The 14,285-nt window shown below is 41.2% G+C and overlaps 1 protein-coding gene across 1 annotated transcript in view; it reads left to right on the top strand.

Moving 5' to 3' along the window:
- GAN (gigaxonin) overlaps positions 1 to 14,066 on the top strand; it is a 39,990-nt gene extending 25,924 nt beyond the window's left edge. Inside the window, exon 11 of the mRNA XM_009090744.4 lies at positions 314 to 14,066. Within this exon, the coding sequence (XP_009088992.1) occupies positions 314 to 495 (182 nt within the window). The 3' untranslated portion in view covers positions 496 to 14,066. The remainder of the gene's footprint in view (positions 1 to 313) is intronic.
- Positions 14,067 to 14,285: the final 219 nt, after the last annotated feature.

Consider the following 14,285-nt stretch of genomic DNA (forward strand, 5'->3'; position numbering starts at 1 on the left):
GCTGCCAGCATCTGGCCATGCTCTGTAAAAGAGATTTGGAAGACGTTTGTGGCCACGTGTATGTATATGAGTGTGTAGCAGGGCTTTCTCCAAAATATAAGCAAACAAAATTTCAAGTTTGGTGGGTTTAAGTAGATCAGAAATGTCATAATAGTTCCTTTTTGACAATAATTTCAACCACCCATCCAGACACTGATTTGTGTTCCTGTGCCTGCTCTCATTCACATACTTGCCTTACTAGTGGTTAACCGTGGTTAAGCTGCAGTGAGTTTTAAGCATTTCATCTCTTTTTTTTTTTTTTTTGCTAATTCAGGTACAAACTATGACTATGTTAGGGAATTTAAGAGGAGCACGGGCACCTGGCAGCGCACCAAGCCGCTGTTCCCCTCGGACCTGCGCCGGACGGGCTGCGCGGCGCTGCGCATCGCCAACTGCAAACTCTTCCGGCTGCAGCTGCAGCAGGGATTGTTCCGCATCCGCGTACCTTCTCCGTGAGCCGTGTGCTGCCAGGGGACCAGACTGGAAGAGTTCTGTGCAGTCCACCATAATCTAGCTCTATTTAAAGGAAAAGCTGAGAAATTACAGCTGAAAATTACACTGTATGCTGTGCTTTGGTATGGTAACTGTTTTTGTTTTAAATGCTTACAAAGCTTGAGTCTCAGTACTTGTTTCGGGAACAAATAACTTAAGTACACATTAAAGAGGAGAGAAGGGGGAAAATAAAAGGGGAGATCAAGGAAACACCTTCAGTTGTAACCATTTGGATTTTAAACCTTGCTATTGAAGGAGGATTTTGTGTGTGAAACTGGTGGGAATCTGTTTCCTTTGGCGAAGCTTATTGAAAAGCAAAAAAAAAAAAAAAAAAGCTTTCAGGTGCGTTTCCCCTGCGGGGAACTGATACGAATCCTTGTGCTATCTGGAACTGGATAGCTCTAATACACAGAAGCTACATGATAACCAACCTCCCTAGTGTGCTGCTGTTGGAGCATGAGGCCACAGGAGGTGTTGGTCGTTGCACCTTTTATTTCTAGTCCTTTCTCAAAAGATAAGGTCTGTGCCTAAAACATGGTGGAGGTGTGTACATACGGTTTTTGATTCATTTGCAATGGTTTCCTTCTGACAAATATTTTTAATATATATAAAATGGACTAATCTGAAATGGATATGGATACATCCCAGAGAATGGATACAGTACACCACAAAGAAGTAAACAGTTTTTTCCTATGCTGTCATTCGAGTAGCCTGATGAACTGGTCTGCAGGTGGCTGGCGTGCGCTTCTGGGTGGGCTTTGGTGGCTGTTTCCCTTGAAGTGAAAAGGGAAGACATGTTTGGAACAGTTAGTGATGATTGCTGCTTTTGGTAAGAGCAAAAGGACAAACTAAATAGATTGTGTTCCTTTTTACTTCAGATTGCTTGCAAGCTAAGAATGGTTTTTAAGACTGAGGATTGTAGAAAGGTGTATTTTATGTCTCTTAGAACAAAGGTGAAATATGACAAGGATATATTTATTTTGCAGAAAACATGGGGTTTGGACAAAGAGTTAAGAAAAATTTGTACAGTGACTTTAAATTGGGATCAAAAGTTGGTTTACTAATGTTCTGTGCTACAGTACAGTCTTGTTTACTGCTGTCTGACTTTGAAAGCTGGGTTTTATGGTGTGGTTATAGTGAAGAACTTAGTATCTTGTGTTTTATTTCTTACTAAGCCTTGTTCACATCAGTAGTGATATTTAATTGACTTTTTGTTTGTAGTCAAGATCAGCTGGTAGAACAGTTTTACCTCAGTTTTTGATTTCTTTGTTGTTGTGATGGGTGGGACATAACCTGTATTTATTTAAAAGAAATAAAATGGGAAAGATGGAAAATAGAAATAATACCTCCTGCCCTTCAGAAAAAGAGACTTTGTACAACCAGTATTATAACGACATATAAGACTTTCCACTCTGCAACTCTGTGGACCTCAGACAAGCCAAACTCTGCCCTCAGTTGTGTTAGTGTAAACCTTTGTCATCTTTATTGAAATCATCTTACATGCGTTGAAATATGATCCCAAACTAGTTCAAAATACTGGTATTTCACTAAATAGTCCTTTAAGAGCCATTCTGAAACTTATTTTTGCTCAGTCCTTCCATAGCACTGATGTGGGGGAATTACTCTGATTCCTGAGCAGAGGAGTGTGGGAGGTTGGGGAAAAGGGCAGCAGCCAATCCATTGACCTTTTTTTATTTTTATTTTTTACAATGCTGAAGTGATGCAAAACTTGAACTATATACATCGATTTTCTGACCTATATTAGTTGGCATATTAAAAAGTTTATATATTTATGCATTGCAGTAAACTTGGTGTGTGTATATATATATATGTCTTTAGATTTTAAATTTATATATAATGCTTTACTACAGAAATGTGAACCACTATTTCCATCCTTGGCTGGCTTGTGAAATAAATCAAGTGCTGTTAGTTTATCTGTTAAACTTCCCTTTTTTGAAAAATCTTACATGGATCAATTTTTTTTTCCTCAGACAAAGTGCCAAGATTCCATATTCAAAAGTGATGAATGTTCCTAAGTATCTGTTTCACTTTGAGCTCAGTTTTCTAAGTGGCTTGGAAAACTTCCGAAAATGTTATTCAGAATATTGCCAGCTGCTATCTCCCGAGTCCCTGTAGCTTCCCAGTACACTTGAGGGCATTCAGCATCCAGAAAACGTAAGTGATAAATGCACATGATAAACCCAAGTAAATACTCTAGCAGTGTTTTGCAGTTCAAGTTACTGAACCAAATGTTTACACTTAGAGTAGGATTAACACTAGGCGTTCTTAGTTTGTTTTATTTTTAAAGAAAACATAAATAAAAGAAACAAATCTGCTGGTGATTGGAGCATGTTGTGAATGCACTCAGTGAGATTTGACCAAGAAGTTTAAGCCTCTGTACCTGAACCAGTCACAAATTGAATTTCTGAGCACGTTGTACTCATGTCACGTTGCACCTGACTGGGGACTGAGTCTCCAGGGATGCTCTCCAGGGCTTTGGGGTGTGTGCTCAAGATTTAGGCACTCCTGAGATCTCAAAACTGGCTTCCTTGGCCTTGCCTAAGGGGATGGGACCATTCCCCTTCTGCATTGTCTGTGGAACTGATCCAGGAGCTGTTCTAGCCTCTATGTGTGCAGGAGGGAAGGGATGTGTCTTCCTGTCTGTCTGTCCAGCTGTGATCTGTGAGTGCATCCCTTGGATTGTGCAATAACCAGGTTTGATTTCCCTCAGAATTTGGAGCAAGGCTTTGAAGCCAGGGCTCCCCTTTCTGCAGGGACTGTACCAGTGGTGGTGTAGGAGTGAAGAGGCAGAGCTCATCTCTGACTTCTCTTTCTCTTTCCTGAGGGGTGGTTGACTTCAGAAGGGGAAGGAGGCTGTGATGGTACCAGAGGTGCTGGAGGAGGGAGGTCACCAGTTTGCTGAGTGTTGAATGTGCAAACATCTGTAGATTGAAGAGGGTTCACTGGTAAATGCTACCACTCAGCTGTCCCTGCTCTCTGGCACTGCACACGATGGCTGAACAACTCCATTTTTCTGAGTTGCAGTCCAGTGGTTTTAGGTGGTTTGGCAGCTTAGAAACTTGTTTAAGTTGTCCTTCCTTAGCACAGTGGCCTTAATTCCTCCCAGCTCATGAGTTGGCACTGACATTCAGCCAGGTCCTCCACAGGTGACTGTTTGAATGTGTGTCCTGGCCAGCTGTCCATGCAGGATGAGGACTGGCTTGAGCTTGAGGCACTTGGGCTGGGCCTCTGCATCCATTTTCCTTTCCCTGGTGAGGAATTGGACCAACCCCAGCTACTGAAATCAGAAAATCACCAAATATAGGGTAGGAATTGTGGAAGATGGGACGAGTGGTGGCTTTTTTCTCCCCTTACTCTACCTCTTCCCACAGTTCCTCCAAGAAAAGTTTCTTCCTTTCTTTCATGTGCCACAGATAATTTTAGAAAAAAATTGGAATTGTCAATTTTAGGGGAAAAGTGGGGGAAAAAATATATGCTACTGTAAGCACACAGCAGTGTCCTCTGTGCTTGTTTTACACTTGTAGCCTTGTGGCTGCTCTGCACAGCAGAGAGAGATTACAGAAGCAAAGGTGTAAAGTGCTGTTGCTCTCATAAAATAAATCCCTTGAGTTTCTGAGGGAGGCACATGCCTGGCCTGGCTCTGTTCCTTACCTGGCCTTGACAGATGCTCATATTCCTAAAGAGTCAGGGTTGGATTTCAGATCCTCTCCCTTGCTGGTTTTATAACTCAACGAAGAGGCATCCTGAAAAGTCTTCTGTTTTGCTGTGCCATAGCAAGGTCTAGCTGTCCTTAAATATTTTGTCAGCTAATCCTTAAATTTTAGTCATTGTGGAAGTGCTGTGTCAGGCCCAGCTGCTTCTGGTCAAGTGAATTTCTGTAGCTTTGAGGGTACTTCATCTTTAAATTGAAGGCAAATTAATACAAAATTACACAAGAGGACAGAGGTGAATCTGAAACCAAAAGAAGCTGAAAATCAGCTCACTGATAGCTGTGGGCAGGCTGTGTCCCTGGTGTTTGCACAGCACGTGCCTGGCACACAGCCTGCCTTCAGGAGCAGAGATCTTGATATGAAAATAAGGTTTTATCAAAGCTACTGAACCGCCTGGCTTCTGAACTCCCCCTCCAGAGCACACCAGGCAGCTTGGTTGCTTTGCAATATTTCTGGTGCCTGCATGACTTGGTAAATGCACAAGTAGAGGACTGAGGGGTTTGGGGAGGTTTTCCCCTGTTTTAACTGCAGTTTCTCTGTTTGTTCCATAAATGCTGTGCAGGGGCTCTGCTACCATGCATGTGCCATGCAGAGTGGAGGATGCAATAACAAATCCAAGTTGTTACAAGTGCCAAACTTTTGGGTTCTTCTGCGTATAACAATAATTCAACTGTTCTACTAAAATACAGATATGCTTCAAATTCACTGTGTTCCAAAAAGAGCAGTGGTTCTTTTTTTTAAATGAATGCTACTGAAAGCAATGTAAATCTACTTTTTTTTTAAATGCTGTTCTGCAGGTTTGTGTTACTCTTCACAGCTGCCTTCACTCCATGTGATGCATATGGACACTTTGCTCTTTACTAGAGCACTGGTGCCATGCAAGTATATAATAAAAGGCAGCTGACAACAGGCTTTAGTATTTAAAATTATAACCATTTAGATTAAGTGCAATTTGTTTGCATTTATCGACCTGCAGAATGAAACTGTGCCTCGGGAAATGTGGCTGTGCCCAGGGACACAGGCAGACTGAGCATTGTAACTAAGGTGTGGTTTGGTGCCACTCACAGCAATGCTTTCCAAGGAATTATATTTAATTTAGTGTTAAATGGATCCTTTCTGTCTCTAATTTAGCACGGAGGATTTGAAGGTTGTGTTCTCTTTAGCTCTTTGGAGTACTTAAACGGCTACTTCAGGTGGGTGGGAGGGGTGTTAATTGCATCCGTGTTTGTAGAAGCTGCTATTTCCATCTTCCCCAAGGAGTATTTCCTTTTCCCGTTCAGGACTGAGTACAGGCCTGTGTTTCAGTCGTCATTGCTCCAGCCTTTTGACATTTGCCATTTTCTGATGCTCTTCCTTGTTTTTTCTTGGAGCTGTGTTTCCAGGGCACATGGTCTGTGAGAGAAGAGCACAGGGCTTGGGAAGGTGAGCCAGTAAAAGCTAAAGGCAGTGGGTTTTGGGGAAACTCTGCTCAATTTCTCTGGGGGTCACCTCTGTGTGCTCTGAAGTTTATTAATAAGTTTGGCACCTGCTCTCCATCATCCCTGTGGGTTTTGGTGTGAGGTTTTTTTCTTTTTTTTTTTTTTCCCCTGGGAAATTCCTTGCTGTAGGAAGGATTGCAGCCCGGGTTTAAGGTGACACCTCTGACCAGCCATGCCCAGTGTGACTCGGCAGTCTGACTGCTGCTGTGCTCCAGCAATCAGTTCTCCCAAAATTCTGATTAACATGTTACCTAAAAATATAGACTACAGCCATTCAAAGTGCCCAGCTACATAAACACCTGTTTAAAAGGATTGAGGGTAATAAGAGAATTAAACTATGACCTACTACCAACAGGTGATTGTGTTGAAAATTTAGTGGTGATACCAAATCTGAATAATATTTTTTAATTACTTATTCTAGGTAGCTGCTTTTTAGTTATAAAAGTATTTGCAATACATAAAGGACTTGTATAGAATAATATTTGGAGGTTATTTGAAATAATCTATTTGAATATCTTGAAAAGTGAGCTGGAAGATTGGAGCTTTTCAGTGGAAAAGGATAAATTGTGATGCCCATTAGTTTTGCAGGGTTTCTGAGCAGAGAACACCTGCCAGAGCACTTCAGTACATGAAGCTGCTCAATGCCACTGCCTACCTGTGCCCTTGAATTTGCATAATGAAATGAGGCTGTTCTGAGCCCTGGTAAAAGCTGACAGGTCTGATTACAATAATAGAAAGAAGCATCCCCTGTGTGTAATCAGTGTTATTTTATTCATAAAACATTAATTTTTTTTTTTTTAATACTGGGAGTTTTTGAATTACCACCTTAGGCACTTATTTAAATTTTTTTTCTTAATTTATTTGACTTTCCTCCATTTCTTTTGAGTTAATGCTGAGACAACCTCAGTTTTTGTCGAGGTCAAGTTTTTTTCATCTGTAGTTCTAAACCCTGTCAGAGGCTGACCGACCTCCTGCCACCAGCTGTGCACTTGTTTCACAAGTGTCATTTCTGTGCATTCTGTTATTGGGCTGCCAATTTCAGAACAGAAAAAAAAAACCAACCTGTGGAACAAATTTGTACCTGATGAAAGCAAAAGCCATTTTGGAAAGTTTAAATTTCCATCTGCAATAGGCAGCGTGCTACAAAACTACAAAAACCTGATCCTTGGCTGGGCTTGAGGTTCTCTTCTGAACGACCTCACAGGCAAAAGCTTTGGGTTTTATTTATCTGCTTTATTAATTTACACATGATAGCAGGAAAGCATTATCATCCCTGTCACCTTTTTCACTGTTTTTATGTATTAAAAAGCAAAGCTTGCTTATTTATTAGAGTGAACAAAGCAGTGCACAGGGGTATCTGCTGAGGTGATCAAGGTAAACACAGCTGACATTCTGTTAAGCTCTTCCTATAGTTTCTTTCTGAAGGGAAAGCAGGGAGTGCCCTCTTAAGAAATACTTTCAAACCCTTTCAGAGCTGGTCTTAAACTAGTCCAAAGGACTCCATGTTCTCTAAGCAACCCAGAGGAGTCTGTTCTAGCTTTTGTTTGCTTGGGGAAACACCTGCTAAGTCAATTTTAAGCTTTTTTTTTGTGGGGTTTTTTTTTGTTTTGTTTTAAATCCTTGACTTCCAAAACCTGAGTGGTTTGCTTCTTGCAATTGAAACGTGTAGTGTTTAATGGTCTGAGGCTGCATTTTGCAATGCATGGTGAGTGTTCTGTCCTATCTTGGCTACATGATGTAAACAGCGAGCTCTGTTCTGGGGGGCTCCTGGAAGCTTCTGGAAGCAGTGTCCCAGACACAGTGCTGAGGGATGGAAAAGGTTCAGTACAAGATTCTCCTTACACTGCACAAGCCTTGCTGTGAGTGTCAGGTGGAGCAAGAGGCTGGGTTTGGTACAGAACTCATGGAGTTGCCACCACTGACTGCCCTCAGTGTTTGGACCCCAAAGCCCATCAGGGGCAGGTCCTGGGTGTCCCATGCATGATGTTTCCTTTGGCCTCAGGTGTTTTCTCTTCTGCTGTTATTAACAGGATTTTGCTTTCAGTCTCCCTCTGAACGCACAGGCTTGTGCCCATGGGCCTGGGAGCACAACTCCTGTGGGTCAGAGTGTGGCAACACCAACCTTTGAGAGCTCACCCAGGCTTTGCACATCTCTGCACATCAGTGTGTGTGGGGACAGTGCTTAGTACACAATGAAATGACTTTTCATGGAGTTTGTAAAACTGTTGTCAGCAGGTCAGAGATCACCTGAACACCTGTAAGCAAAGCTGGAGGTGGAGCCCAGTCCCTCATGTGTGTCCCTGTGGCTGGAAGCCTGGCGCCTTGTCCTGGGGGGAAAAGCCCCTGTTCCCAGCTACCTCATTTTTTCTTTCTTTGCACTTTGTCAAATATTTTTTGTTTTGTTTTGTTTTAAATCACATTTTGTCCTTCAATTAAAAAAAAATCTAAAAGCAGACAAGAAGCAGGACAGAATGGTACCATTGCCCAAGGACAGTTTAATTTCATTTTAAATTAATGTTTCTGTACAAAAAGACCAAGGTTGACCTGCAGCTGCTGTAAAAAGTAAAAAAAAAATTCTATTACTTGATAGTAACTATTGTACTTGGAAATGAGAGTAGCAATTGAAAGGCTGTCCTGATGACTTTTAAATAGGAAGAGGTCTGTTTAAAAAATAGAAATCTCTGTTCTTTTAAGGACAGATCAGATTGTTTTCTCTCTGCCTTTACTCTGCTCTCACTGTTTTGCCTGTGAACTTGATACATTATCTCAATAGAGAGATTCACTGATTTTTCTGTAATGTCTAATTAGATATTTTTCTGTGGAGTTCCCCATTTAATCACCTGCAGAGGAAAAACTGTTCAAATCAATACCCACCTTCCATACCTGAACTTATGTCATTGCCCATTTCTTTGTAATCTTCAGGTATGTGGGGTTTTGCTTAGATTGAAAACGTTTTTTAAAGGTGTCTTTTCTTCTGCTTCTAAAGGTGCTATTTTGACATAGTTTGGACTTCCTTACACTGTGCTTGACTTCTAAAAGTACCAATATAAGCTGGTAATCAGCTTGTGTTTGTTCTGTGGAGTTTTTCTTTGAGTATTCAATCTCTATTTTGAAAAGCATCCCTTTTCATAAAGATGGCTTCCAAACTGTCAAAGGCCTTAATAATACAAAATGTAATGGGAAAATGCTACCTTTTCCCTTTCTTTGTAAAAGCAAAGCCAAGAAATGCTTCATGGAGAACATCTTCCTCTAGAATTTTGAGGAGCAGCTCATACTAACTTTGAATTCAATGTAGCAAACATTTTACTGGCCATGCACAAATAATAGGGGTGAAACAAGGAGCTATTCATACCTCTGCAGACTGTACCAATTACCTGCTAATTCCAGAGCCTTCCATTAGCATCATGGTAGCTATTCCATAAATATTAATCTTCCCAGGCTTGGTCCCAGCATGTGGCTGTGTGTCTGGGACACGCTGACCCATGTGGCTGGCAGATCACTGGGATGTTGGGCCCGGTGTGGGGTTTGTGTCAGACCCCTCCTGCTCAGCTCCCCAGGGTTGGGGGCCACAGGTGCTCAGGAGGAAGGAGGAGGGAAGCTCCAAGTGCTGCCATTGCAGGAACAGTGGCTTGGGCACTCCAAGGAGAGGCTCTTGTAGACACAAGCCATGGAGGAGAGAGCTGAATTGTAGTCCTGCATAGGAACTTTGTTGTTGTCCTTTTTGTGCTGTCTTTATTTTTGTTTGATCCGTATCATCACTTTTGCTTTAGGCATTGGTAAATGCTAAACCCTCCCTGCTACAGGAGGGTTTTTCTTTCTCTGAAGCACATAAAGTCCTACTCCTGCCCTGTCTGAAGCAGCAGGAAGGATCAAGGGTTGATGTTTGAATTTGTCCCATCTCAGCAGGTTGTTTATTGCCTTCTTGGAGGCTCTGCAGTCCCAGTGCTGTAGCATTTCTCAGTTGTGTTACTCTAAGAGTCCTTTAGCCTTTCGAAAAGAGTCCAGAGACTGCCTTGTCCTTCTCCTCCTTCACACATTGGGTGCTGCCCTCTGGACCATCCAAACTCATCTGAGCTGTCACTGCAGAGGAGCCACCAGTTGGTGGCCTCACAGGAGTATCTGTGTTACCTGCAGTGCTTCTGGAAAACAGCTGATAAATGAGGGGCCATGGAGAAACTCTACTGAGCTTGCAAATTCCTCTCATTGGAGGGAAGGCTGGGGAGCAGCATCATTCCTTGCCTTGCAGCTGCTCCCTGCTGCACAGGTAAGGATGAGTCCACACTGTTCCTTATGATGTAAACATTTATGGGCTGTTATAGGAGATCTGCTATTTTGCATTTGTTGAATTTAAATCTGAAACTTCTGGAGCTATGGAACTGTGGGTTCTGGAACTATGTCTGCAGTGTGGAACCACAGGTGCTGGTCTAAAGAGCTGGAGAGCTTCTGGCCACCTGTTTTTCCACTGCACTTTTTTCTTTTTTTGAGAAACCAGAGATGTGAAACTGCATACCAGTTCATATGCCCACTGCTTCATAATCCAGAGTGGGACCCTAATAAGCTGGAATTGTTTTATCTTCAGAAGGAAAAGCTAAAATTTCTTCACATTAGATACTCTATCTTCAGAGTTTTCCCTTGGTAAACCATATTTATTGAGTCCGATGAATCTTGTGGGATTGGGGTAAAGAATATGAATATGTATTATAAGAATGATAACTAGTGTACTTAGTCTGACTTTGTACAGTACAAATAATCTCTTGTATCTTAAGAGAATGAAACAACTATTGAATAATCCAATTAAGATATCTGTATTTCATGAAACCAAGTAAGAGGAGGGTGTTGGAATGTGATATCACACCGCTGCCCCTCTCCTAAAGGTTCAATGTTCTGTCAAATCTAAGATCTTGATAATTACCAGGATATTGTCAGAATATATTGCCATCTTTTCTACAAAAGGCACATTGGTGTGGTGAGGTAAAGGCACTCACCTGTTCTTTACCATCTGTGGCATGCAGCTGTCCTGCTCTGACTCCTGTGTTAAGATGTGGTTACTGTTACAGACTTTTTATGTGTGTACATGTTCTGTAGATCCTTCTGTGCTTTGTGTGGGAATGGAGTTTTGTCTTTTATGTGTCCACTCCAAAATCTTTAGAAATTAATTGATTGATCACTTGGGGGCAGGGTTTGGAATGCTCTGATCAAAGTATGTTGCGTTACTTCTGTTCAAAACAGGGAAAAATAAGACATAAATGCTCTTTGACCTCAATCAAACTATGCAATACAGCACACCAGAGAGCTGAATTCCTTGTGATACAGAAGTGCAGCTCCTGTGTCCTTCCAAACCCAGTCCTTGGTCCAAGGTTAGGAGAGCTTGTACTCAATGGCTGCCCAAGAATCTCATATCCAGATCAACTCTAGTTCACTGCTTTTGCTCCTGCCCCCTTGCCTGGCCCAGCAGTTTAGCTGGGTCAGGTTGTTGAGTGTTTTGGCTCGGGATGATGTGATCTCCATGTGTGTCCCTCCTGTTGTCCCATGGTGTTGTCAGCTGGAGTTTGTCCTGTAACCCCCTCAGTGCGGCTTTACCCGCTGGGGCCACTTCACTATTTTTGCACCTCCCTGCCCTAGAGCATGTCAGATGTTTGGGGTTTGCTGTGCCCCCTGGGTTGGTGTTGTCTTGCTTTCCCTGTGTCAGTCAGTAGTGGATCTGGTGCTTACAGTAAAGAATCCCTGTGATGTCTCCAATCAGTCCCAGTACGTTTTCATTTCTGCCGCTTCTGTGTGAGTTTGATTTTTTTGCTTCTGTGGCAACTCAGTGATAAATGCCCATGTGGTCAGGACTGCTGGTAAAGGTTCTTTGTTCTCCCATTGCTTCATTTTTCCTATGAAATTTGTTCCTTGTGTTCCTCTTCTTCCCCCTGTTAAAAACGGGTACAGTTTTTCCTGGTTCTGCCTCCCGTGAGGAGCTCTCCTCTCCCAGGTGATCCTGAATTCATTTACTTAACCCACCCTGGACCTCGTACAGTTTCTGCCTCCTAACTCCCTTTACTATTTTGTCTCTCTTTAATTCAGATTGACCTCGATTTCTTTCTCTGATTCCAAACAGGGATTTTGGTGCATAGCCTGGGAGACCAGCAGGAAAGCTCTCTCTGTGTACATCCATTCCCTCCCCAGCACACGCAGTGTAAGGGGCTCAGCCTGTTCCATTCCTTCCCCCAGGATTTTTCTAGTGCTAAGCAGACCACAGGCTGAAACCATTTCTTATTTCTTATTTCTTTTGGTAACTGAAAATATTAGGAGATTTTCTTCTTCAGAAATAGCCACTGCAGATGAGCAGCTGGCATGAGAGAGGGTTGTTATGCTTCCATATTCAGTATTTTTAATTGAGGAACAAATAATTTATTTTGGGGAAAAATGTAAATTTTTTTTGTATTTGTATGTCAAAGTGGCCTTTGTAGGAAAAGCACATAAAATATTTAGATTAAAATTGCTTAGTTGTGTAATTTCAGTGGGGATTTTTGTATTGACAGGGTTTCTATGCATTTTTCAAAATATACTTGCTGTTTTGTGTTAGAATTATTGGAAATCTTTTAAAAAACATGTATTACCATATTTTCCATGGTTGATCCTTTTACTATCATTCCTTTTGAATACTAAAAAGATTTTAATTAACCCTGTAAATTAATTTTCCCCACAAATATTTGCATTAAGTCAATATAATGAGTTATAGCATGGGTGTATGTAGCTTTAAGGAAATAAGCCTAGTAGTGCAGCTTAATTCTGGAGAGATGTGTTTGCAGAAGGGCGGTACAGCAGCGTTTCAATTGCACTTAAAACACTAAATTAGAAAATTAAGTTTTTGCTGTACCTCACTAGGGTTTTATTAAACCATGTCCATCCTGTATTGTTTACACTTGAGCATTTTTTAACTATGTATTATTTGTGCAGTTTGCAGTTCTCTTTTCTGTCAGGATTATGTGAACATTAACAGGTAGGAAAAGTTTTGGAGTGTGTGGTGTCCTCATGGGTTTGATGTGAGTTTGGGGAGGAGGAGAGAGGAAAGTTAGATCCATTAGTGTATTTTTCCATTTAATTATGTGCATGTTTTCACATTAGATGAGACTGAACAACTGAAGTTACAATTGAACTGTGAGTAAAATCAGTGGTTTGGGGGTGGGGGAAATGAAGGGGTTGCAGAACTAAAGGCAAAAACCCTTCAGTTGCACTGTGGTACAACTGCCCTGACTGCCTGTGCAAAGCATAGCCCGAGGGGACACATCAGACCCATCCATTTTTCTGGTTTCACTTTCTCTTCTCGAGGTGTTGCTGCAAGGTTTGCTAAGTAGGACCTTCCCAGGAATGTCTGTCAACTGAGACTTGAGTTTTATCATTTTATGTTTGTAGTTTTAATTTTAGTTCTTGTTTCTGTTTCATAGGAGATCCCACATGTTCACAGGTTAGTGTAAGTGCAGGCTTTCAGGTGTAGCACCAAATGAGCGTTTCATGCAACCATTCATTCTGTAATTGAAGAAAAATGTGCAATTCTAATGGCACTTTGACCCATTGCTGAAACACTGGGTTTTGCAATTGAACAAACTCAAAAATTGAAAACACTCTGTGTCTTCATTAGATGTCTTGAAGGTGAAGCAAAAGGCAGTTACTCCAGTTGTACCCATGATAATTTGGTATTGGTTTTGGTTTTTTTAATATAGTTTTACGGTCTGTTTTTAGAAAAACACTCATTTCTTGGTTTACTTTAGTTGTCATAAATTGCCCAGTGCAGAGTCTGGTCCACCTCCATTCATTTATTTTCATGGAATAGTTGCACAAAAACTGGTAACAGCGAAGTAGGAAAGCTCTTTGGTTACTCACCAGTAGCTTCCCTTGCAGAATTGCTTTGTGGCTCACACATGGTATGAAAAGGGACACGGGAATTTTCCTGGATTCAGTAGCACTCTCTTTGTTTACGTGTTCAGTACAACATTGGGTGACTAAAGGGAGGCTCCCTTTTTAAAGTATTTGACTTGTGCTTTGAGGACTTAGTTGCCACTGTGCAAATTGTGCTGTAATATTGTACCAAGGATCAGTGAAAGTGTTTTATCTTTTTTAATGTCGTTTGTATTTGACCGGGTTTTATAAATGTAAGAAAACAGAGTGTTGTATTTTGATCTGAAATTTGCGTATGGTAAAAGTAACTTTGCTTTATGTATTGGAGGTTTGTTCAGAACTTGAATAATTTTATAGAAGGGTACAGACCAAAATTAATTGTCTTAAAGGTGTTTAATAAATTAACCAAATAAAACATTGATTGTTTGAAAACTTGTTAACTGCACCTTCTGTTTTTTGGGTTTTGGTTTTTTTTTAATTTTAAAAGGAAGAACATAGTTTTCTCTCAAGGTCTTACAAAAAGTGAAAAAAAAAAAAGTAGATTTTATAAATATCATCTCCCATGAGTTATCTGTTTTATTATTAAACATTCCAACATGCCAGAAGTTTAATCAAAGGGGAAAACCCAAAGGAAATAAATGGAGGAGGAAAGGGGAGGCAGGAT

Source organism: Serinus canaria, chromosome 11 (genome assembly GCF_022539315.1).
Source record: "Serinus canaria isolate serCan28SL12 chromosome 11, serCan2020, whole genome shotgun sequence".
Classification (NCBI taxonomy): domain Eukaryota; kingdom Metazoa; phylum Chordata; class Aves; order Passeriformes; family Fringillidae; genus Serinus; species Serinus canaria.